Source organism: Rhea americana, unplaced genomic scaffold (genome assembly GCF_003343005.1).
Source record: "Rhea americana isolate MKP2758 unplaced genomic scaffold, rheAme1 scaffold_735, whole genome shotgun sequence".
Classification (NCBI taxonomy): domain Eukaryota; kingdom Metazoa; phylum Chordata; class Aves; order Rheiformes; family Rheidae; genus Rhea; species Rhea americana.
The window spans coordinates 7,216-29,171 of record NW_028186907.1 but is presented as its reverse complement, the minus strand read 5'-3'; the positions used below and the strand labels follow the sequence as shown (position 1 = coordinate 29,171).

Here is a 21,956-nt window from a genome sequence, read left to right as displayed (position 1 = left end):
AACAAAATCTTATGGTTACAGAGGAAAAAAAAACAAACTCCCAGCTGTATCTCAGTATTGTATGATCTTCCCCTGGCCCGCTGCAAACTGGGACTCTTCTTTCAGTGGCTATGAGCTAAAGCAACCCTGTGCTTCCTTTGCAGTGACACAATCCTGGGTGGCTTTCTCTTGTCTTTTTACATGTCCTGAAAAAGTCAAGGTTGCAGGGCTGAGGTTCAAAATTTGCTATTACTGCCATGGAAACATTTCAGTGCAGATGAAGGAGAGGAAGAGGATTAGAGATATTATTGGGTAAATTTAGCATCTKGCTTCTGATGTTAAAATGAGCCTCAGAGGGTCAAAGATGCTGGGTTTACAATGAGCAGAAAGGATCTTTTGGCTTATGCCTCCCCTCTAACTTTATACACTTTCCTTGGTAAAGAAACTGGTCTGTTAAAACTGGACTGTTAAAGTGAAACTTTCCACCAAACTTGGCTTTTCTAATTGTATTCTGTTTTTTCTTTTCATGTTGTTTTACCAAAGTGTTGGAGGCTTATGTTTCATCAAGTCCCAAGGTGATCTGAAAGCACTTGTAAATGGGAGAAGGGTAGCAAAGGTGATGGGACAAGTTGGAAGGAAGTGGCTAGATGGGAATTGCATGTGTCATAAGCCAAGTGTCTAATAGCMGTCTGGGAATACTGCACAAACTTCTCAGTTAAAAGTGAACGGAAAGGTGTTACTTATATAGAAGAGAAGAAATCCCAAGGGAGCTAAAGGTGCTAGCATGTTGGGGAGAATCTGAAATAAGATCCTATCTGGAAAATGAAAGTTAATATGTGGGGTACAGGAGAAATCTGAAATAAAAATATTCAGCTGACTGAAGCAATCCACAGAGCAGTCATGGATGGAAGAGACTTAGAGACAGAATTGCCCAAGATGTAGGAGTTCAAATTTTGTATCCTCTTGGCAGGGGTATTATCCCATGATTTTGGAAGATGTGGGACTTTTATGTAACAATCACTATTTGGGACTCAGTTTCAGAACTGAGCAGTGTTGCAAGGCAGAAGGACCTGTGTTCATGCCTGAATTGAAGTGGGAACTTCAGACCGTCACTGACAGGGTAAATGGCTTTCTGTTTTGTCTATTTGTGTCTTTCCATTGAAGAGTCAGTCTTTGAAATTACAAGATAGGTTTTAATCATTCTTCATCAAAGCAGCTATGCTCTTTCCTGTTGCTTGTTAGGAAGGTGTGAAAATCATAGTATGTTTCTTCCCAGACTAGAGTGATGTCTCTCTGGCTGTTCATGTTTTCATTTTAGTGTTTCACATTTTCATTTTCACATTTTCCTCTCTCTAGAGCCCCTTGCCCTGCCAGGTTCTGGATGCCAAGCACCTCCTGCTCATGCAACTGATGAATGTGTGAAGAGGAAGCTGACCAGGAGAGGGACTCTTGAGCAGCTGCTAAGATGGGCATGAGAATCAAGTTGCATAGCACCAATCACCCCAACAACCTGCTGAAGGAACTCAACAAGTGCAGGCTCTCCGAGACCATGTGTGATGTCACCATTCTGGTGGGGAGCCGCTCCTTTGCTGCACATAAGGCTGTTCTGGCCTGCGCTGCAGGCTACTTCCAGAATCTCTTTTTGAACACAGGGCTGGATGCTGCCAGGACCTATGTAGTGGATTTCATCACACCAGCCAACTTTGAGAAGATCCTCAGCTTTGTATACACTTCAGAGCTCTTCACAGACCTAATCAATGTGGGTGTCATTTACGAGGTGGCAGAGCGACTGGGCATGGAAGATCTGCTGAAGGCCTGCCATTCAACCTTCCCTGACTTGGAGAGCTCAGCTATCACAAAGCAGTCCTCTCTGTCCATGGGCGAAGGCCGGTCAGGCCCTCTGAGCAGCACCTCGTCAGAACAGAAACATTCTTTGAGTGAAATCCGGAGCAGTGGGGAACATTTTGGCCCCGAACGGAATTACATCTTGCATGGAGAAGTGGCAGGCAGCTACAAAGAGTGTGACAGGAATACCGTGAATGAGGCCAGCCAGACTCTTCCCCTGATACATCAGCAGCCTCCTAAGACAGAACAAGAATCAGAACAAGGGCAGTTTGCTCCTGCCACAAGTATGGCAACCCAGCCCAACCTGGGCAGTGTAAATGTTGGTCTTCAAACCAGTACAGGCTGCTGCCAACAGTATAAAGTCCAGAGCAATGGCGACTACAGCAAGGGTGGCTTCTTTACTGCTGATGCTTCCCTAGACATCTCCACGGGGAGCAATTCCTGTCCCAGCAACAGCGATCACTCCAAAGAGCAAGGTTTTGGGCAGATGGATGAGCTTCAGCTGGAAGACTTGGGGGATGATGAACTACATTTTGAAGATGCGAGTGAAGAGCTTGGCCCAACAGAAGAAGTTATTGAGCTGAGTGACGACAGTGAAGAAGAGCTGACCTTTGAGAATGACAGCCGGGAAAGCAAGGCCATGCCCTGTCAGGTGTGCAAAAAGGTCCTGGAACCCAACATCCAGTTGATCCGCCAGCATGCAAGAGATCACGTTGATCTGCTCACTGGGAACTGCAAAGTCTGTGAGACTCACTTTCAGGATCGGAATTCCAGGGTCACTCATGTTTTGTCCCACATCGGGATCTTTCTCTTCTCCTGTGACATGTGTGAGACCAAATTCTTCACCCAGTGGCAGCTTACCCTCCATCGAAGAGAAGGAGTGTTTGACAATAACATCATTATCCACCCCAGCGACCCTCTCCCAGGGAAGATCAGTATGTTTGGTGGGGGATCTGGCTCAGAGCTGGCATGTGCTGCCTGCGGGAAGCCTTTGGCCAAAGATTTCCACACTGTCCGCAACCACATCCTGGACCACGTGAACTTGAAAAGCCAAACATGTGGTGTGTGTGATCAGAGGCACCTCAACCTCTGCAGTCTGATGTGGCACACCCTGTCTCATTTGGGGATCTCGGTCTTCTCCTGCTCTGTTTGTGCCAACAGCTTTGTAGATCGACACCTTCTGGAGAAACACTTGGCTGTTCACCAGAACATGGAGGAGGCTCTTTTCCGGTGCCATTTCTGTGGCCAGAGCTTTAAGCTGGAAGCAGCGTATCGTTATCATGTCAGCCAGCACAAATGTGGGGGCAGCCTGGACATCCGACCGAGCTTTGGTGACCGTCTCCAGCAGCAGGGCCTCCAGAAGAGGAAGCTGCCTGAAGAATTTCTGAGTGAAGACTTGGCACTGCAAAATCAACCAGGCAATAGTAAGTACAGCTGCAAAGTCTGTGGAAAGAGGTTTGCCCACACCAGTGAATTCAACTACCACCGGAGGATTCACACCGGAGAAAAGCCCTACCAGTGCAAAGTGTGTCATAAGTTCTTCCGTGGCCGCTCCACCATCAAGTGCCACCTGCGGACGCATTCTGGAGCCCTCATGTACCGATGTACTGTATGTGGACATTATAGCTCCACACTCAACCTTATGAGCAAGCACATAGGCGTGCACAAAGGCAGCCTGCCCCCTGACTTTACCATTGAACAGACTTTCATGTATATTATCCATTCCAAAGATGCGGAGAAAAACACAGACAGCTGATTGGGTGAGATGGGACTGGACCAGCAAAGGAGCAAATGCTAATTACAGAAGCTGTGGAAAAATGTCATTTGTTTTATTTAATGGTCAGACATCATGGATGGAATCCTCCTTTTCTATTCTTTTTAATGTTTTAGGCCTTACTAGGGCTTTTTCAATTGGCATTGTACAAATTAACAGTATGTAAGCTAAATCACTATTTCCAAGAAGTCTGTCATGTTTACTTACCTCTGGTCCTGTTAGAGGACATTGAGTTCTGTGTTTTTAGCATTTCTCGCTGAGTTTTGAATCTTTTTTTTTTTTAACCTTTTAGCCCATTTGATTAGGCTAACTCTCAGTTTGAGCTTACCCACAAACTGATGCTGCTAAGATTTTGAAACCTGACCTCAATAGAGAGGGACAGAGCCAGAGCAAGACAGTACTGGACTCAAAAAAAATAACTAAAAGAAAAAAGACAGGAAAAAAGAGACTCATTCTAGGCATCACTGGGGTTCTGCTGCTATTGTGAGGAGGTAAGCAAAGTCTGTGTCACAAAATCAGCCTTGAAACTGTCTTTCCGCTGCAGGGGAGATTAGCAACCAGCATGTGTGTGTGCACATGCAAATGAGAAGGGGTACCTAGGAACAAATTAATAGGAGGATGATTTGTTGCTCGGAAGGGCAATTCCCAATCAGTGCCTCTTGTGATTGTGGTCTCTGGGAGGCCTGTCTGAACAGAGAGTGCAGCTGGCAGTTTCACTGCCATCCCCATGACATGCCTCTCAAGTTTTCAATGACCCCTCCCCCCCCATTTCAAAACAAGGGAAATGAAGGAGTAACGCCACCTCTTTGAAGAGAGCAGTCTGAGCAGAGGGGATGGCTGCTTTGAAGGAAAGAGATGGATGTTTGAGCAGAGATATCTCTCAGAAGAATCACTGAACTGGAGAGGGCAAGGGAAGCAGATTTATGCTATGGGGCTGGCTGCTTCTTAGGAAATAATTTTTGATGAAATAGTCATGCCTAACTTCTGCTGGCCCATGGTTGACCATCATGAGTGTGCTGATATCCCCTCAGCTCTGATTTGTGTGCTTATGGCAGCTGTGCACATAGAGCTCTGCCGACACAGTGTGCGTCTGAGGGCTTCCAGTTGTTGGAAGCATTGGATGTCTGAGAGCAGCAGGGTTGCTGAGGCCTGCGTAAATCCCAGCAGACAAGGATTTGATGAAACCGTTGCCTTAACTCCCAGGAAGGTGTCTTTGAGAAGGACTATTTTCTCTGCTAAAAGGATAGCCCCCTCCCGTGGTTAATGCAGTAAATCACCACGTCACAGACGTCTCACTGCGAAATGTGTATTGCAGGATATTGTTGGTGCCAATGTAAGTTGGTTTCATTTTTTTTATTGAATAATGCTGTAACTTTAGCACGTGCCAGCTGGTGGCTGCAGCTTCAGAAGCTTGCAGGAATATAACTGATGTGAATCTCAGCCTGTCCTGGACATACGTCAAGCACAGGCTTGGGACTCCTCCTCAGAGCTGTGCGCTTTCCTGCAAAGTGGGCTTTTCCAGCTGTGCTAGCAAGATCGATCCCATGCTTGTAATGTTTACACCAGGAAGGGTGGGAACTGGCTTTTTCCCATGTTATCCTGCTGTGGGGCAGAGGTGGAGAGGAATGAATATTTCAAATACCACAGCATGAGTTATAACTGCCCTTAGGTAACTCATACTACCTCACAAACAGGAAGCGCTCAGGGCTTTCAAGCCACAGTTGTATAGTAAATTGGGCTCCTGAGCTTCTGTGAAGATATACTGTTACAAAACAAAACTAGTGATTTGCAAACCCTGTAAAAGAGTTAATTCTTGAAGTCATCCCACCTTCTCCCCCTCTTGAAGGGACAACCCACAACAGAGGAGCAGCATGAGCTGGACGCATGGTTACTGAGCTAGGAATTTCTGGGGTTTATGCCCCCCCACTCCATTGTGGCCTTGGGCAAGTCACTTCACCTCTTTGCCTCAGTTTCCTCATCTGTAAAATGAGGATGGTAACACTTGTGGTACCTACCTACCTCCCTGGAGTGTGGTGAAGATTACTGGCTCATATCTGCAAAGCGTGTGGAAGATGCAAAGCACTTAGTGAATGTTGCTATTTAGCATCCTAGGGCAATAACAGCCTCCATCCTTTCTTATTCTGTACCAATTTATTGAGGTACAGCAACCACCTAGCAGGGTCATTTTGCTCCTGTTACAGCTTTCCTTGTCCAGAGCAAATCTCCTTTAAGTCTTGTCCCTGTTGCAGTCCTGTGAAGCAAGTTCTGTGGCAGAGTGAGAGGAACAGCCACATTCCCTTCAATGCTAGCTGCATTGGAGAAGGGGGTTTGAGGAAGGGGCTTGTCAGAATGGGAAGGAGGACTGTGCATGCTGGGATGTAGTGGCATTGTAATGCAACTGAGACTCCAGTGTTTGAAAGGAGCTTTTCACTTGTCTCCTGTGTAAATTGCTGTCCAGGAGAATAAGGAAGAGTTGGTCTTCCCTTCCCAGGAATGGAGGGAGTGGAGATTATACAAGTGTGCAACTGCTGGTTGCATCTGAAGGCTTTTGATTGTTAGCTCCGTACACAGAATCCTTCCCCATCTACAGCTGATCTCTTTGATTTGCCTGTAAAGCTGCGTTTCCCACCTCAGTAGCTCCAGAGTTTGCTTAGCTCTCACAGGGGCAAGAGACAACAGCCCTGTGTCAAGCTGCGCTCCGCCTGGCAGTGCTGATCCCTGCATGGACACGACACCTCTTCCCAGAAAGCTCTTTTGTCCAAAGCTTGAGGTAGTCCTCTGTCACCCAATGGAGCTGCAATACCTTAGTCAGATCACACTACAGAAACACAAAGTGTCAGAGGAACGGACCTTGCCTGGGAGGAAAAGGAGAAACCAAGGCTGTTAAAGAGTTTTGCATCCCTTCCACAGCCCGTGTAATGTTGGCCAAGTTTGAGGCTAGCTGACATTGTCCTGGTAGTGTTAAACTGGACTCATGCTCTTGATGTTTTGGTGCCTGGTGAATGTTTACAAGAGGAAAAAAGATACTGAAATGATAGCTAACTCTCATGGGAGATTGAGAAGGGTATTCCATGCTTGTCAGGTGAAGCTGTGGTTTCCAAACTCTGATCTTGTGGTACCACTAGTCACCCACAAGGCCTTAGTGCGTGATCTTTAACAGGTCTGTGGAACTATATCTTGCCTAGTGTTTTTAGTTAAAAAAAACACCAAGAATGCATGGTGCTCTAGAAAAGTGTGGAGAGTTGACAGTGATTCACTGGAGGCTCCACTGAGGAGCTCTCTATGTTGTGGAGATTCTTTCATTTCCTGATGGTAGCAAGATGTGCTTGGTAGACAAGATGGTTCAAAAGCTGACTGGATAGGATCCAGGGCAACATGATCTAGGTGACCATGCTTGAACGGGGGTGTGGGGGGGGTTAGGGTTAGATGGTCTCCCAAGATCCCTTCCAACCTCAACCATTCTGTGATTCTGTGAAGACTGTAGGGTGATGGGAAATGAATGTGGTATGCTCTGGAAATTGCTATGAAGGATGTTGAGGGAGGCAGACTAGGCTTAGGATAACTGAATTTTTAAAGCCTCTAGATCCTCCTAAAATGTCCCAGAAGCTGTGATGAGCTTTTAGATGGATTGGGGCACTGCCAAGTGGTAACCGTCTGTAGCCCTATATCTAGCTAAGCTGTGAAACAAAAGCCTTTTGTGCACATAAACCAAAAAGAGAAGCTTTTACACTGAAACACTAAGCAAAAGCCCACCCCATTTTCTGCTGGTTATTTTGGGGAGTGGGGATAGGGACAGAGAGATCACTTCCCTGCTGTTTCCTATGTTATAATGAACTGTTCCTATTCCCATGTGAAATATTCTGAGATCAGCAGCAAGTTTTCAAGGGAATGTGGCGATGGGATTTTGGTCTGCAGTGTTCTCTGAGTGTGCTGGCCTTGTGTCGCTGTTCTTCCTTGGATTTGCAAAATGGTGATTTTTCCAAGAGGGGTCCAAGATCTCAGCTCTCCCTTCCCGGGAATCCAATGGTAGGACCCAGCCATTGTGTTTTGGAGAACTGCTGCCCAGTGTGCCTAATACCAGAGCCTTTCCACTGGCTGTGCTGGGCTTTTAGCCATGGCTGTAACCCCTGATGGCATAGCCCTGGTGCATGGGGCCTCAGCACTTCTCCAAGCTGATGGCCAGCTTTAGCCCTCTGTCTTCCTCTTCCTCTTGGTGATGTGGCTGTCTCTTAGCCTAGTCACTCTGGCTAGGAGCTCCAGTGTTTCTCAAGGAAGCTCTGTGGCTCAGGAGGGCAGGATTGGATGGAGTTTACAGATAAGAAATCTCTGCTGTACTTTAATCCTGAATCCAAAGCAGGCGGCTTTGGCCAAAGGGGCTGTAGGTCTGACCCAGCTGTGTCACAACAAACATATCCTGGTGATGACTCTGGCTCTCTGAGCCATCTCCATCAGCACTGGCATCGGGGTCAGGAGGGCCAGGTTGCAAYCGTGCTCCAGCTCTGCTTGAGAAGCAAAACACTGTTTGCTGCGGTTAGGGAAGCAGTAGTGTCCAGAGGGCTGAAGTGGAAACACAGCTCCTGGTTCCGTTCCTCAGTCTGCCACTGACTCACTGTGCGACCTTTGGCAAATCTGTTCGCCTCTTTGCCTTGCTTCCCCACCCTCTCCCTCCCCGTCTGTAAAAGTGGGGGACAATAAGGAATTACCTACCTCACTYGGGGAGGCTGTGAGGTTTAATTCATGTTTGTAAAGTGCTTTGGGATCCTCGTGATGAAATAGGAGAATATAGAGGGAAAATACTTTGCTGTTAGTTTTCTCAGCTGCTTTTGCAGTGTTTTGTTTGGTTGTGGGTTCTCACACACTACTGGAGCCTGAAGCAAGCTGCATGCCTTTGACTTCCGCAGCAGGAATGGCTCAGGCAAGGAGCAGCCACTGCACACCGCTTCAAGGCTAGCTGTCTTGAAACCCTGACACAATAATCCACCTCCCAAAGGCAGTACTGTGAGACTGGTCTTATTCTGATTTTTAAAACACAGAATTCAGTCTTGTTTTATTCTCCCCTTTCTCAAYGGATCCAGATCTCTTAACAAAATAATTAAGGAGAAGAAAGAAAAAGAGTTGAATTGCTGTCTAACCTTTTTGTTAAGTTAATAGTAGGTACTGACCTCCTGATATTTAAGTGTTTACTATCTATTTGCTGTAAAGTTTTGTATATTTTGTAAACTTCTCCCCAAACAGTAGATGTCTAAAATCGTTGTACATCGGGTTCTTTTATACTCCATTGTTCAGCACAAAGTGTGGTTTTTATTTAGAATAATAAAATGAAAAATGTTGATCACTTGTACCTTGAGGGGTTTTTTGTTTGTTTGTTTGTTTGAAGTTTCTTTACATTTTCAGATTGGCATTTCTCTCTTTTTAAGAGTGCCTGGGAAAGCACATGACCCATTCCTGGTATCTTGCTTCTGTGCTGTGGTCTACAATGTTTTGCAAGATTCATGGAATAAGTCAGAACAGCCCCAAGACCTCTTCCTAGTCACTTCTCCCAGCACCAGAGCAGTTAGAACAGTTACAGAAGAGCRTGCTCTGGCATTACTGCAAACTGCTTCTATAACAGGTTGGGAGCAGAGCCCTTATTAGCCACTCTGCTTTGCCCTAGAAACTACTTAGGAGATTCTCTGAGTTCGTATTTCTTGTTAAGTCAAGACAAGGAACAGCATGCACATTCATTTGCTTCAGTGTGYCTGCCAGTGCGGCAGATTGAGAAACCAGGCGTGCTGAAACTGGGACCGGTGACCAGGAATGGACACTAGACAAATTCAAGCTTGGAGCGTGGCCTTAGAGTATATATTTGATAATCAGAATACTTGGCTAAAGGAACCCATTCCTGCAGCAGTTTACCATGAGAAATGGAGAAAACTTTAAAGGAGGGCCATATGATCCAGCAAAAAGACTTGCTGGGTTTCAACCCCAAATCGGTGGGGAAACCACTAAGYGCAATTCTGCATAGTTTGTGTGGGTTCATTTCATAGAATCAGTAAGGTTAGAAGGGACCTCTGGAGATCATCTAGTCCAAGCTCCCTACTCAGCAGGGTCACCTAGAGCACGTTAGACAGCGTTGCATCCASGCRRGCCTTGAAGATCTCCAGAGAAGGAGACTCCACAACCTCTCTGGGCAACCTGTKCCAGTGCTCTGTCACTCACAGGGAAGAAATTSCCCCTCACGTTCAGGTAGAACTTCCTGTGGTTCAATTTCTGCCCATTGCATCTTGTCCTGTCACATGGGACAGCTGAAAAGAGTTTGTCYCCATCCCCTTGAAACCCTCCCTKCAGGTACTTGTACACACTGATCAGATCCCCCCTCAGTCTTCTCTTCCCCAGGCTGAAGAGGYCCAGCTSTCGCAGMCRTTCCTCATAGCACAGATGCTCCWGYCCTCSGATCATCCTCGTAGCCCTACGCTGGACTCTCTCCAGCAGTTCCATGTCTCTCTTGTCCTGGGAAGCCCAGAACTGGACACAGTCCTCAAGATGAGGCCTCCCCAGGGCTGAGGAGAGGGGCAGSATCACCTCCCTCGACCTGCTGGCAACAGTCTTCCCAATGCACCTCAGGAGACCATTGGCCTTCTTGGCCACAAGGGCACATTGATGGCTCACCCACCAGCAATTTGAGGCCTCTCTGGCTTTGGGGTCTGTGCATTATGGTATACAAAGTGGCAGATGCATTAGGAGAGTTAAAAAAATGTTTAATAGGTCAAATACAGAGTTTCAGATGTTTAAGTAACTTGAAACTGAATATATTGCTGTCCTGGTTATGTCACATACCAAATGTCTTTTTATTGTGTACTAGTCTGATTTCTTTAGTGGAAATAACAGAGCATTAGCAAAAGGAAGTTTTAAAGAAGATTCAGGCAAGCTCTGGATGAGAACTGTGGGTCAGGTCAGTGGTAAGTGACTGCCTTCATGCGAACATTTTCCATCTTTATGGCTGCTCTGTTTTACTGCGTGTGTTTGTGACCAGGAGAGTCACAGAGACGAAGCAGGAAAAGTGCTGTATAGATGCAGATCTGAAATGATGGTCTGTGCTCCAAAGGGCTTACAGTCTAAGCTGCTCTACACGGTCAAGTTGTGAAACTGTATAATTAATATAATTAAGAAAGAGGAACAGATATAAGCTGCTTCTCTTAACAAGCTGCTGTTTGAGTCTGAGGGAATGACTTCTTCCCTAGCTGCTCCCTTCCACAGTCAAGCRCACTTTTTTCTAGTAATAAGAAAGAGCATCTCTGCAGAAGGATACCTCAAGTACTTTGCAGTACTCCTGGCATTGGACCCCTCTAAATAGCAGAGCTGTTCCCAGCCCTTCCCATAATAACCATGATTCCATGTTAACCCCTGGTTGTGGGCTTCTCCAGCAATCTGGGACATCCTGCCCTCCACCCATTGCTTCTGTGGTGCAAGCATCCTGTCCCCAGATCCTGTCCAATTTGTTTATGCTCTGCTTTTTTTTAATGTGTTTTATGTGTTTCTTAAGCAGCTCAAGGCCTTTGGCAGATTTATTAACTCCCAGTGACTGTCACTCTTTCACCTTCCCCTACTAAGATCTTGACCTGCAGCATGTGACTTAGCAGAATCCAGGGAAAGATGAACTTTCTCCGGATGCTCTAGTTTCTTACACAACAGAAAAATGCATATTTGTACACATATGCATTGAAAGCATGCACTGCGAGATCTTGTGACCTTGACTGAAGGTTATACATAAGGACTGTTGGAGTCTGCCAAAATTTAGAAACGAGACGAGTGACCTTAGAAACTTGATACAAGATGCTTTAAAGGAGGCTGATTTTAATGGAATGGGTCTCTTCCTACAAAACACAAACTGGGAACCTCCTGTTGCCCAGTCTGATATCAGCAGTCAYGCTGAAAGCACAGAGGCATAGTGGAACCTGGTTTTAACCATCTCATTTACTGCTGGTTTTAAAAAATTGTTCTTCACAAGTGGCTGATCTTGAATGTTTAAAGCTCAGATCTGTATTGGTCTCTGCACCTCTAGGCTGCATCACCTTCGATTTTGTAAAGTCAGTCATTCAACTGTTTGCTGGACACTGGGAATTAAGGTTTGTGTTTCAAAGGAATAAATTTCCTGTCTTTCCTCCTTGGGCTGGCATCACAGAAAAAGGGCAACTTTTGTTTGATAGCTTTACAGCGTGGTATATGCAGAGCGCATGTGTAAGTGAAAGTCTGSGATTGCGGAAAAACTTGTGGTAAAGGAAGAGTATTGCTTGTTCCACGGGTTGCATAGCTAGAGGGAAGTAGGAGGGTCAGGTCAGGTTGGGTCAGGTCCCACTGGTGGACTTTGTGTTCAGACTTCAGAGCAGACAGAGTAATATACTTTATTATTACAAAATTTTTTTTTTTTTTGAAAAACAGGAAATCTCTCTTTCTCTTATTGTTTCTTTAGCTAAATAGATCTGATACAGCAGCACATCAGAGATAAAATGTCTGTTGCTCCCCACACCACCTCGTTTCACATTTGGCACTCTGCCCCTCCCCTTGCCTTCAGAACACAGTAGATGGCCAGCCAAGAAATGCTATTTAAAAGCAAAGTGTCTGCTTATCACCAGGGAAAATAATCTTACTGACCTCAGTGAGTCCCAGAAGCTGGCTGCTCCCATGGGACCACTTGCCAGTGAGGAGTGGGAGAGTCCAATCCCTGCTTAGTTGGGTGGGTTGCCATCCTTTGTGATGACTATGGAGTGCTGCGTGGTGGAGGAGGAGCTRTCTGCACCTTTCTGGATGGCTTGGTCTTTGGGGATGTATTTAACCACAGCAGAAATGAGCTTGCTGCGGAAGTTTTTGCTGAGGAAGTTGTAGAGGATTGGGTTGATGACGCAGTGGAGCAGAGTGAAGCAGTCTATGATGTCGTAGAAGAAGTAGAGGAAGTGGGCAAAGGTGCAGTGGAGGATGATGTGGTTGCCGTCRAGGGTGAGCAGTGTGAGCATGATGTGGAAGGGCAGCCAGCTGAGGAGGAACATGATAATGTAGGCGTAGATGAGCAGACAGTGCTTCCTGCTCTCTGGCTTGGTGCGTTTGATGTACCTGGCCGTCAGGATATTGAAAACCATTATGATGGGGAAAGGGATGAGGAACCCGATGGTGGTGGTGGCTAAGCTGACCGCCAGGGCCCAGTCATCATAGGTCTCGAAGGGTGCCATGAAGATGCAGATGGGGTCTCCGGTATTTACCAGCTGCATGTGAGCAACCTCCAGGAATGGGATTGCTGCTGCCAAGATCCAGCTGCAGACACAGATGACGCGACGTGCACGGTGCTGGTGCTTACGCCAGAAGACGGAGGAAGTCGTCAAGGACACATAGCGATCTACACTCAGGCAAGTGAGGAAGAAAATGCTGGCGTACATATTGGCAAAATAGAAATAGTGTGTGAAGCGGCAGAGGAAGCTGCCCCAGAGCCATGTGTAATCCAGCATCACCTCTAGCATCCAGATGGGCAGCGAGAGCAGCACCCCAAGGTCAGCGATGGCCATGTTGATGATGTAGAGGTTCACCAAGCTCTTGTTGCCYCGTGTCTGCCAATTGACCCAGATAACAAGGAGGTTCTCCACCAAGCCCACCACGAAGATGACCAGGTAAAGGATGAAGAGGACTACCCGCTTGACATTCTCATCCAGGCTGAACTTGCAGAAGGTGAAGGTATAGTTCAGGAGGTGGAACAGCTCTGTCCAGTTGTGGTAGTCCCCGTACTCATTCCCAAGAGTGTGTGTCTCGCTCGGGGCAGTGGTCGCCTCAGCCATTCTGGTAGCTGCAAAGAAAAGGAAAGTACTGAAATGGCAGCTTTTCAAGAGCAGCAGAGGGCTGTGATGGTGCTCTGGGAGTCCTCCCCAAAGCACCTTCTCTACTCTAATTGTCATCTCCTACAGAGGAGAAAAAAAAGGCTCATCAGTAAGGGGCTAATCTTGAGTCAGAGACATTTGGGTGCAACCCTGGGCTTTGCAGTGTGGAAGCTTGTGCAGGTTCTCAGACATGGCTTTGCTCCCTCTACCGAGATACTCACAACAGGGGAAAAAAATAAGTAAAAAAAAAGGTAATTCAGATGTGACCTGAATGCTGCATTTGCATATTTCCAAGGGGAGAAATTTCCCAGCCTCTGAAGAGTTCTTCCCCGTGAATGAGAAAAGCAGAACAAGAACAAACTGCTGGAAACTGGAGCCAGACAAATTTGAATTAGGCTAGAAGCAAGATACTTGCTGCAGTTTGTGGGCACATCAGGTGTTTGGGCTGTTCCCTGTGCTTGAGACTGTGTCAGCGCTCCCCCAGCCCCAGACCTTGATCTGCACCTGCTTTTTAAGATTATCCAGATTTTTTCTTGGACCTCCTTCCCCCCCCCCCGCCGCCCGTCGTGTCGCTAGGATCCCATCAGGAATTCCAAGTAGGTGTCAAAATTACAAACTTCAGGGAAATGTAATTGACCTTAACACCCTTTTATGCTGCAAATGTGAATGCTCTCCGATCCCGGCACAGCTGCATCCGCTGGGCAAGGACGCTGCAGACCTGGCTCCCTCGGAAGAGCCCGGGAGACGAGCGGCTCCTCCAGGACGGGCCGGCGGAACGCGCTGCTGCCGAGGAATTGCACCACCACGCCGCTCTGCAGCGAGCGCGGAGCACCGCAGCCCCGCACATTCCCCCCCATAGCATCAGCTGCTGCGGCAAATCGCTGCCCCCTCTGCCACCCTCCCCCCCACCCAGTCCCGAAAGATTTGGAGAATGCGAAAAAAGCCGCTGTGTTTGGAGCCCGTGCCTGTGCCAGCTGCTCCRTGGCTCACTGCCACCTCCAAGCCGCAGGTGCCGAGGAAGCCGGTGCTTCAGCAGGAGCCGGCAAGAGGGTGGAAGGGAGGATGCACGCGGCGAGWGGAAGACAACAGCTCACCTGGCGCGCGGAGCCGAGGGTGTCCGTGGGAGGGACGGCCGCCGCGATGCTGCCGCCTCGGGGGCTGCGCTCGTCTGAGCCGGCGGCCGCGGGGCTGCGCCGGGGTGGGCTGGTTGGTGGCTCCCGCAGGAAATGACCGCGGCCGGCCGGTATCCGGAGGCAGCCCAGCACGAGGCGACGTCCGAGGCGGGCCCCCACGCGGGCTGGGCTCGCGCTCGGCGCGGCCGCGGGGCTGGGCAGGGGTGGAGGGAGCCGCGTCCGCGGGCGCCCGGGGGCAGGAATCGCTGCTCCGGGGTGGGACCTGGCTGAGCTGGGCTCTCTTCCCGTCTCCGGGATAATCAGCCCCACAGGGTTCGGCTGGGTTAAGGTGAACACACCGTCGGCTGCCCCGGAGGTCCTGGCTCTCAGAGTGGTGGATGCTCAGGCATCACAGGTTTTCCTTTGAGGGGAAAAAAGGCAAAAAGCTGAACATCTCCCAGCAATGACAGCACCTGTTGCAACCCGCAGGGCGCGGTTTCTACACCCAGGTTTTGACATCTACGATGTCAGACCAGGTACGGGGTGGGGGGGACACCGTTGCAGATGGCTATCTCGGCCAAACCCCTCCACGCAGGCGGCCATCCATCAGCGCGATGACGGGAGGGTTTCGCAGGGGAAGGGAGGGGGCTGCAGCCTTGCCCCCACACTGTGGAGGGAGCTGATAGGGAGAACGTTTTGCCTCGGGCTGCAAGTCCTGCGAAACAATTCCAGGAAATCTCCTTTTCAAGTGCAGACAAGACATTTGTGGTCAACAATCGGCTCGGAAGGAAGGCACGGTGGGAACAGGGAAGCGCAGCAGCGCTGATAAGTCGGGCCATGCAAACAGCCCGCCGGCCACGGTGACCTTCGCGGGCAGGTACCCGGCCCAATGCTTGCAAACAGGAACTCGGAGGCTCTGCCCTTGCCTTGGGGCTGCGCCGTGGGGCGCTGAGCGCCAGCAGGCAGCTTCGCTGCTCAGCGATCCCGGGATGCTTTGCCACCAGCGGGGCTTTCCACTGCCCTGCGAGGCAGAGGACACATTCTTGTTTCCATCTCACAGATCAGAAAAATGAGGCAGAAAGAGATGAAATGAGTTATTTTGCCTCAGCAGCCCCTGAGAAAGTCAGGAGCAGAAGCTAGAGCCCTGGCGTGGGGCCGCTTGCCCCCGCCACCGCTGGCACCAGCAGCAGCAAATATGTGTGGAGCAAACAGAGGACAGAGAGGTGGAGCAGCAGGAYGCTGGCTGCTGCCTCTGCCACGCCACGGGCGTCTGTCCCTTATGCAGTGCCCATGGCAGCGGGCTGGCAGGCAGCGAGATGTCCCCGTGCTGCTGCCCCTGGCAGCTTGGGTGCAGTCGTGGTCTTTGCTAAGGACAAGTGTCTCYTCGGACATGGAGCTGCACACAAGCAACCTGGCGACGAAAATCAATGCTACAGCTGCCAGGGCAGGATCAGCGCTAGCCGTGCTTCCCATTAGTCCCTCTGCAAAGCACTTCCTACAGGCCTAAAKCACTTTGGTAATCCTGTTAGCCAGCAGTCAGCCGTGATGGGATTTGGGTTTGGGGCTGGGGCTCTGCCAGGACGGGCCAGGGAGCCCTTCGCACGCCGCATCCCACCGGGGCTCGGGGTTGGGGCTCAGGCTGGTCCGGGGCCCTCGGCCCCAGTGGGGCAGCCTCCGGCACGGCCAGGGCCCTGCCCTCTGCTAAGGGCCCAGCTCTCCCCTTTGTCTGCAGATAAATGGGAAAAGGCCATTTCCTCTCCGGAAAGCTACTGCTCCGGCTGGAGTGGGGTCCTTCAGAGCCTGACAGATCACGGGTTATATAAACGGCGTGCAGGAAGGCAACGAGGAAAGGCTGATAAGGGATACTGATGAGTTTGCCCGGTTTTCTTCCCTACCTGTCAGCACTTTGGTCGGGAGCGGCAAAGCTGGTGCCGTCCCTGCGCCAGTCTGGCCTCCGCCGCGCCCCGGGCGCAGCGCGGGCCCCGGCCAGCTCGGCGCTCGCACCGCGGCTGCGGCACCGCGCGGCGCTGGCGGAGGCTGCGCGGCAGCGGGGACGGGCTCCGTCCCACCATCGCTGCGGCCCCGCTTCCTCCGCAGCGAGCGGGGCTCCTGCCTCGCCCTGCACCGGTGATCTTCCTTCCATCGTCCGCCCGGTACCTCCAGATTTCCCCCCGTCTCTGCAGGGCTCCCAAGCCGGGCAGCGGGATCAGCTCCGGGGCAGCCCCACGGCGCTCCTGGGAAAGGCAGYGTGGGAGCGGGATCCGGAGCACCCCCGGGCTGCAAGCAAAGCCCCAGTGCAGGTCCAGTGCAGTGCAGGAGCCCCCCCCACCCGGCTGCACTTCGTCAGCCCGGTATGAACTGCTGCTGGCGCTCCTGGGCCCCGGGTACAGGCTGGGGAGGCCGCGGTGGAGGGGGTGTGCATGGGACAGAGCTGGGAGCAGAGGTCCTGCTCCTGGCCTGTCACCCCTTTCCCTGGACCTCAGGCCCCAAACTTCAGCCAGGGGCGCTTTGGGTGCAGATAAGCTCTTTGCAGCTCTCTGTATGGCCCTAACCCTTCCTCTGGGCAATTTTATCTAGCTTTTCCAGAATGGTAATTTTAGGATGACTGTCCTGCTTCTGAGCTGAGGAGATTTTTTCATGATCTACAGAGAAAAGCACCCAAAACCTGAGCTTCACGGACATTTGGGAACAGCCGGGACACTGCAGCAGATGCAAACCCCTGGGAGTCCCCTGGCAGCTGAAGTGAAGCCTAATTAGTTTTGGGGGAACTTTGCAAAGTCCATGTACTCTCCCTTGCTCCCCTCCCCCCTCCAGAGAGCAACCATRGACCTGCAGGGCCCAAAAGCAGGTGCTATGCAAAAAGCATGCTTTAAGCTAAAAGGGGGCTTTTTAACAAGGTCCCAGGGCAGCACGAGGTGGCAAYGGGAGCCAAAGGGCTGCAGCTGCATGCAGCAATCTCCAGAGCTGGCAGATCTGCGTGCTGAGAAGCACCAGCCTGCAAAAACACAGAGAGGCAGGGAAAAGCCAGCATGAGCAGAGATGGGGGAAGGCTCGAGGCGGCCGCCGGGGGATCCCAGCCCTGCTGGACCTCAGCTTTACGGAGCGGCTGCGGGCAGGGGCGGAGGGGCGCTCACCAGTGCCTGGAGCGGGCAGGAAGAGGCCGATGGTGCTGGGGAGCCAGGCGGGCGCGTGGCTGGGCAGCAGGCAGAGCAGCTTGGCGTCTCAGCTGGCCGAGCTGCAGGGGAAGCAGGCGAGCGGCGCGTCCTCGATGCCCTCGGTGACCCGCGAGAGCTGGGGGCCGCTCAGCCGGCGCAGCAGGTCTGCGGGAGGAGAGGTGCCCGGCGCGGCGGAGGAGGTGCTCGCGCCTGCAGGTACTGCTGGTGAACAACCCGCCACACGGCTGGGCCAGCCGCGGGGCACGGCTGGGCCTGGGGCAGCGCGGGAGAGGCCGCGCGCCGGTTCCCGCGCCCCGGAGGCCCCGGGCCGCAGCTCCGTCGGGGATGCCAGCACAGAGCTTGCTTCCGCGGGAGAGGCCGAATGGGCTCYGTATGTTTTCCAAGGCATATGTACTGAAATGCAAGGCCCTGAGATTTGCTTGGGATGTCCTGGGGGAGCTGGGTGCTGAGACTGCTGACACCTTGCCAGCTGCTGCCCAGCTGCCACATGCCGAGGAGCAAGGCCGCTGACACTGTCCATGTCTTGCTTTTATTCACATGTTAAACCCCAACACCCAGTGAACGGGCCAGAAAAGAGTCACTGAGGCAAAAGCAACCACAATCCCCCATTAATGTGCATCAGGGTTCACTGCTCCTGACACCGTCCGTCCCAGGCTCTCCCGCAGCAGCTGCYGGTGCCCCTGGGCAAGGCTGGAAAYGGAGTCCCGCCGGGCCAGGACTCAGAGCAACCGATTCGGACGGGTTCACTGGCAGGTGACAGCTTGTTGTCATGAGATGTGCATCGAATAACTGGAAATTCAGGTGCTTCTACAGAGACACTGGGCCCCTGCCAATGTGCCTGGCCCAGGATGCTCCTGCCAGCAGATGCCTATGGAGTTCTCGGGTTGGGTTTGGGATAGGACCAGGTGAGCACGGCGTCTGCCCAGGCTGACGGCAGGTAGCTGAGGGGCAGGTATAGCAGCTTGGCATCCCAGCCCACCGAGTAGCGGGTGCGAGGATGCTGGCTGGTCAGCGCGTGCTCCATGCAGTCCGTGACCAAGGACAGGTTGGAGCTGCACATACTCTGCAGCTCCTGGACTAGCTTTAAAGCTGCGGAGGCAAAGAGAGACAGTCAGGCTGGCCGAGTCTCACCTTCCTTGTGCCACTCAGCCAAGAAGGGCAGCTGGCTGCAGGGTCTTGCTCCGGCTGCAGGAAAGGAGCAGCATCGCTTTAGCTTKTGGGTGGTGTACTCACAACTCTTGAAGTAAGCCTCTCCATAACTCGCTCTGGTTTCCTCCGAGAGCTTCTCCCAGACATGTTGGAAATTACTGTGAAGGATCTGAGCGCTGGTCATAGCTGTGCTGAAGTAGCCAGGTTCAATGATGCAGACCTTCACCCCGAAGTGGCGCATCTCCAGCCTGGAAAGGAGCGGGAGCCGTGCGGGAAGCAGGAGCCACGCTCGTGGSCATCCTTCCCATGGATGCCGGCATTGCTGCAGGAAGTGGCCGTGCCGCAGCACGCAAGCCAGCTTTTCATGGGACATAGGCCCCTGGGTCTGCTGAGCGGGACTTACCGCAGGCTGTCGGAGAAGGCCTCCACGCCGTACTTGGAGGGGCAGTAGCCACCGCCGAAGAAGGCGAGCCGGCCCATGACACTGGCCACATTGACCACGCGGCCCCGGGCGCGCCGCACCAGGGGCAGGAAGCTCAGCGTCACCTCCACCAGCCCCACCAGGTTGACGTTCAGCACCCGCACAAAGTCCTCCTTGCGCAGCCACTCGTTGGGGGCGGTGGGGATGGCGATGCCCGCGTTGTTCACCAGCCCCCAGAGCCCTGCGGGGAGCACGGGGTGAGCGYRGGGCCGCTCGCCCCCAGCCAAGCGCGACCTGGGTGCGCGGAGCTGCAGCCCTACCTCTGTCGCCGACGCGTTCCTCGACCCAGGCGACGGCGGCGGCGATGCTCTCGCTGGAGGTGACGTCCAGGATGATGGTCTGCAGCCGGGACGAGGCGGCCGCCCGCAGCCGCACAGCCCCCGCCTCCGTCAGGCACGCCGCCAGCACCCGCAGCCCCCGGGCGTCCAGCTGCCGCGCCAGCAGGTTCCCGAAGCCCGAGTCGCAGCCCGTGATCAGCACGTACTTCTCGGCCAGGTTGGGCACCCGCTGCCGCTCCCGGTGCCACCGGTGCAGCAGGTACAGCCCCACCAGCACGGCCAGGTACAGCCACATCCCTGCAGGGCTGGGGGCCAGGGCAAGGCGAGGGGAGCTCTGCACACGTCCGGCAGCAAGGCAAGCGCAAGGGAGGTTACCAGTGCAACTGGGCACAGTGTCGGCTCTGCCAGCGACCTTGCGACTCCCCAGTCCGGCACTGGTTAATGATTACTCTTGCAGCGAGGCTGCAGCGCAGGGAGCTGCGCAGCAGCAGCCATGACACTGCAGGCACAGGACCAGCGGATGCGGGAACGGTGGGCACGGGAACAGCCGCAGAGAGCGCGGGAACGGTGGGCACGGGAACAACAAGTGTGGGAATGGTGGCAGCAAGCGTGGGAATGGCAGGCACGGGAACAGCAAGCACGGGAACGGCGGCGGCAAGCGCGGGATTGGCAGGCACAGAAGCCCGAGCAGGGCTGTGCTGGCAGCAGCCCCGGTTGCGACGGGCTCCAGCCCTGCCCGCAGAAGCGGCTGCCGGAGGGGGCCGGTTTGGGGGGCGTCCCGCAGCGTTTAACACAGCGCAGCGCTGCGTCTCCTAACGCTGTTTCCTTCTGCTTGCGTCACTGACGCAAAGCGTTTAGCCGCTTTGGCCGATGGGGCGAGCCCACGCGCAGGGAAGAGCCCGGGGGCAGCGGGAAGCCGCACTGATCCACGGGAACATGGACACGCATCCGGGCGCATGTGCAGGAGAGAAGTAGACACAAACCCCTTTTTGCAACACCCCGTACCTTGCCCTTCTCCCCTGCTAGTGCTTTTGGCAAAGGAGTCGGTGTCTCCACCGCTTGCTGGCACGGCCAGGCGTGCTGCAGGCTGGCCTAGGGGTCGTGTTGGTTGACATCCCTCGACTCCAAAATGATTCCAGTCCCACCCACCCCTCTGCGCTGGCACCTGTGGTTTGGGGGTGCAGCTCCTCCAGAGCCATGTCACCCCAAAACCAGAGGGAGCATCCTTTGGGGGCAATGGGAGAATTTTCCCATCCGCCGCTCTCTTTCGGGACAGAGAAGGAGCTTTGGTTCCCCCTGGCCAACACCAGCAGCCTCCCAGCGTGACTGCTTGGTTTTCTCTGCCCTGCAACATTTTATTTATCACTCTGTCTCATGGATTGTCCTTGTCCCCCTGCTCCCTGGCTAGCCCTGCACGTGGGGTTTTGTTCCTTTGCAAAGCACAGAGCATCTCAGAGGCGAGGGAGTGACAGAGGCCACCCGACACCCGCTTGGAAGTGGCATTGCTTTTAATGAGGCGGCCGCCAGCACCGAGCTGCCCGCGCGGCGTGCTGCGGCGCGGGGCTGGCGGGCTGCGGCCCGTCCCTGGCAGCCTGACGGTGGCTGCAAGTGTCAYGTCGGCATCCCTGCTCCATGCGGCTCCCTAGACGCTGCCGGCCGGCTTGATGCTGTTGGAGATGAGCAAGCGGTCGGCCCAGGAGGTGGGCAGGTAGGACAGCGGGATGTAGTGGAGCTTGGCGTCCAGGCCACAGCTGTAGCGAGTGCGCGGGTGCTCAGCTGTCAGCGCGTGCTCCATGGCAGAGGTGACCAGGGAGAGGTTGGAGTTGGCCGTGGAAAGGAGCTGCAGAAATTTGTTGTTGTCTGTGGGGAGAACGTGCAAAGTGACTGGCCCAGCCAGGCACCACCTCRACTGGTGGAGTTTGGCCTGAACAAAATGAGGGACGTGGCCCTTGCTTTGCCCCTCTGCATCAGAGTTGCAGGAGCTGCTGGGGCTCTGCCAGCTCCTACGCGCAGTACTCACAGGCGGAGAAGTAGCTCTGCCCGTAGGCCTGCCGCACCTCGTCGGAGCAGCGGCTCCAGGCGTGCATGACGCTATCCCGCGCCGCCTCCGAGTCCACGATGGGCGTGCGGAAGCAGCCGGGCTCGATGATGGACACCCGCACCCCGAAGTCACGGAGCTCGCGCCTGGGGCGAGGGGCAGGCTCAGCGCAGCCAGGGACAACGCGGGGAAGGGGATGGTGYGGGGACGGCGCAGGGATGGGGACAACGCGGGGATGGGGACTTACCGCAGGCTGTCGGAGAAGGCCTCCACGCCGTACTTGGA

At 53.0% G+C, this 21,956-nt stretch overlaps 4 protein-coding genes across 5 annotated transcripts in view; 1 reads left to right on the top strand and 3 right to left on the bottom strand.

Moving 5' to 3' along the window:
* Nucleotides 1–62: 62 nt before the first annotated feature.
* ZBTB39 (zinc finger and BTB domain containing 39) lies at nt 63–7,418 on the top strand. Of its 2 annotated transcripts, none has more exons than XM_085321958.1 (2): nt 63–554; nt 1,336–7,418. In XM_085321958.1, exon 2 carries the CDS (start codon nt 1,445–1,447, stop codon nt 3,578–3,580), a length of 2,136 nt encoding a protein of 711 aa, XP_085178084.1. In that variant the 5' UTR covers nt 63–554; nt 1,336–1,444; the 3' UTR covers nt 3,581–7,418. The 2 variants fall into 2 exon arrangements, with proteins under 2 accessions (XP_085178084.1, XP_085178083.1); XM_085321957.1 differs by having other exon boundaries at nt 63–1,099.
* A 2,900-nt stretch (nt 7,419–10,318) lies between these two features.
* ACKR5 (atypical chemokine receptor 5) lies at nt 10,319–14,702 on the bottom strand. Its single transcript, XM_085321960.1, has 2 exons — nt 14,532–14,702; nt 10,319–13,406 (listed from the first exon to the last, which is right to left on the bottom strand). The coding sequence occupies exon 2, from the start codon at nt 13,396–13,398 to the stop codon at nt 12,304–12,306; it is 1,095 nt and encodes a 364-aa protein (XP_085178086.1). The 5' UTR covers nt 13,399–13,406; nt 14,532–14,702; the 3' UTR covers nt 10,319–12,303.
* Nucleotides 14,703–18,240: 3,538 nt separating this feature from the next.
* Nucleotides 18,241–21,956, bottom strand: part of LOC146586012 (retinol dehydrogenase 16-like) — a 5,811-nt gene continuing 2,095 nt past the window's right edge. Inside the window, exons 2-5 of the mRNA XM_085321956.1 lie at nt 19,616–19,938; nt 19,278–19,536; nt 18,959–19,122; nt 18,241–18,814 (exon numbers count right to left, since the gene is read on the bottom strand). Of these exons, the coding sequence (XP_085178082.1) occupies nt 18,594–18,814; nt 18,959–19,122; nt 19,278–19,536; nt 19,616–19,928 (957 nt within the window). The 5' untranslated portion in view covers nt 19,929–19,938 and the 3' untranslated portion in view covers nt 18,241–18,593. The remainder of the gene's footprint in view (nt 18,815–18,958; nt 19,123–19,277; nt 19,537–19,615; nt 19,939–21,956) is intronic.
* Nucleotides 21,133–21,956, bottom strand: part of LOC146586011 (retinol dehydrogenase 16-like) — a gene marked incomplete at its 5' end in the record, with an annotated part of 4,108 nt that continues 3,284 nt past the window's right edge. Inside the window, 3 exons of the mRNA XM_085321961.1 lie at nt 21,133–21,493; nt 21,654–21,817; nt 21,919–21,950. Of these exons, the coding sequence (XP_085178087.1) occupies nt 21,276–21,493; nt 21,654–21,817; nt 21,919–21,950 (414 nt within the window). The remainder of the gene's footprint in view (nt 21,494–21,653; nt 21,818–21,918; nt 21,951–21,956) is intronic.

Bases quoted from the DNA above. Each gene is read 5' to 3' on its own strand.
- ZBTB39 (XM_085321958.1), top strand. From the start codon at position 1,445: ATGGGCATGAGAATCAAGTTGCATAGCACCAATCACCCCAACAACCTG.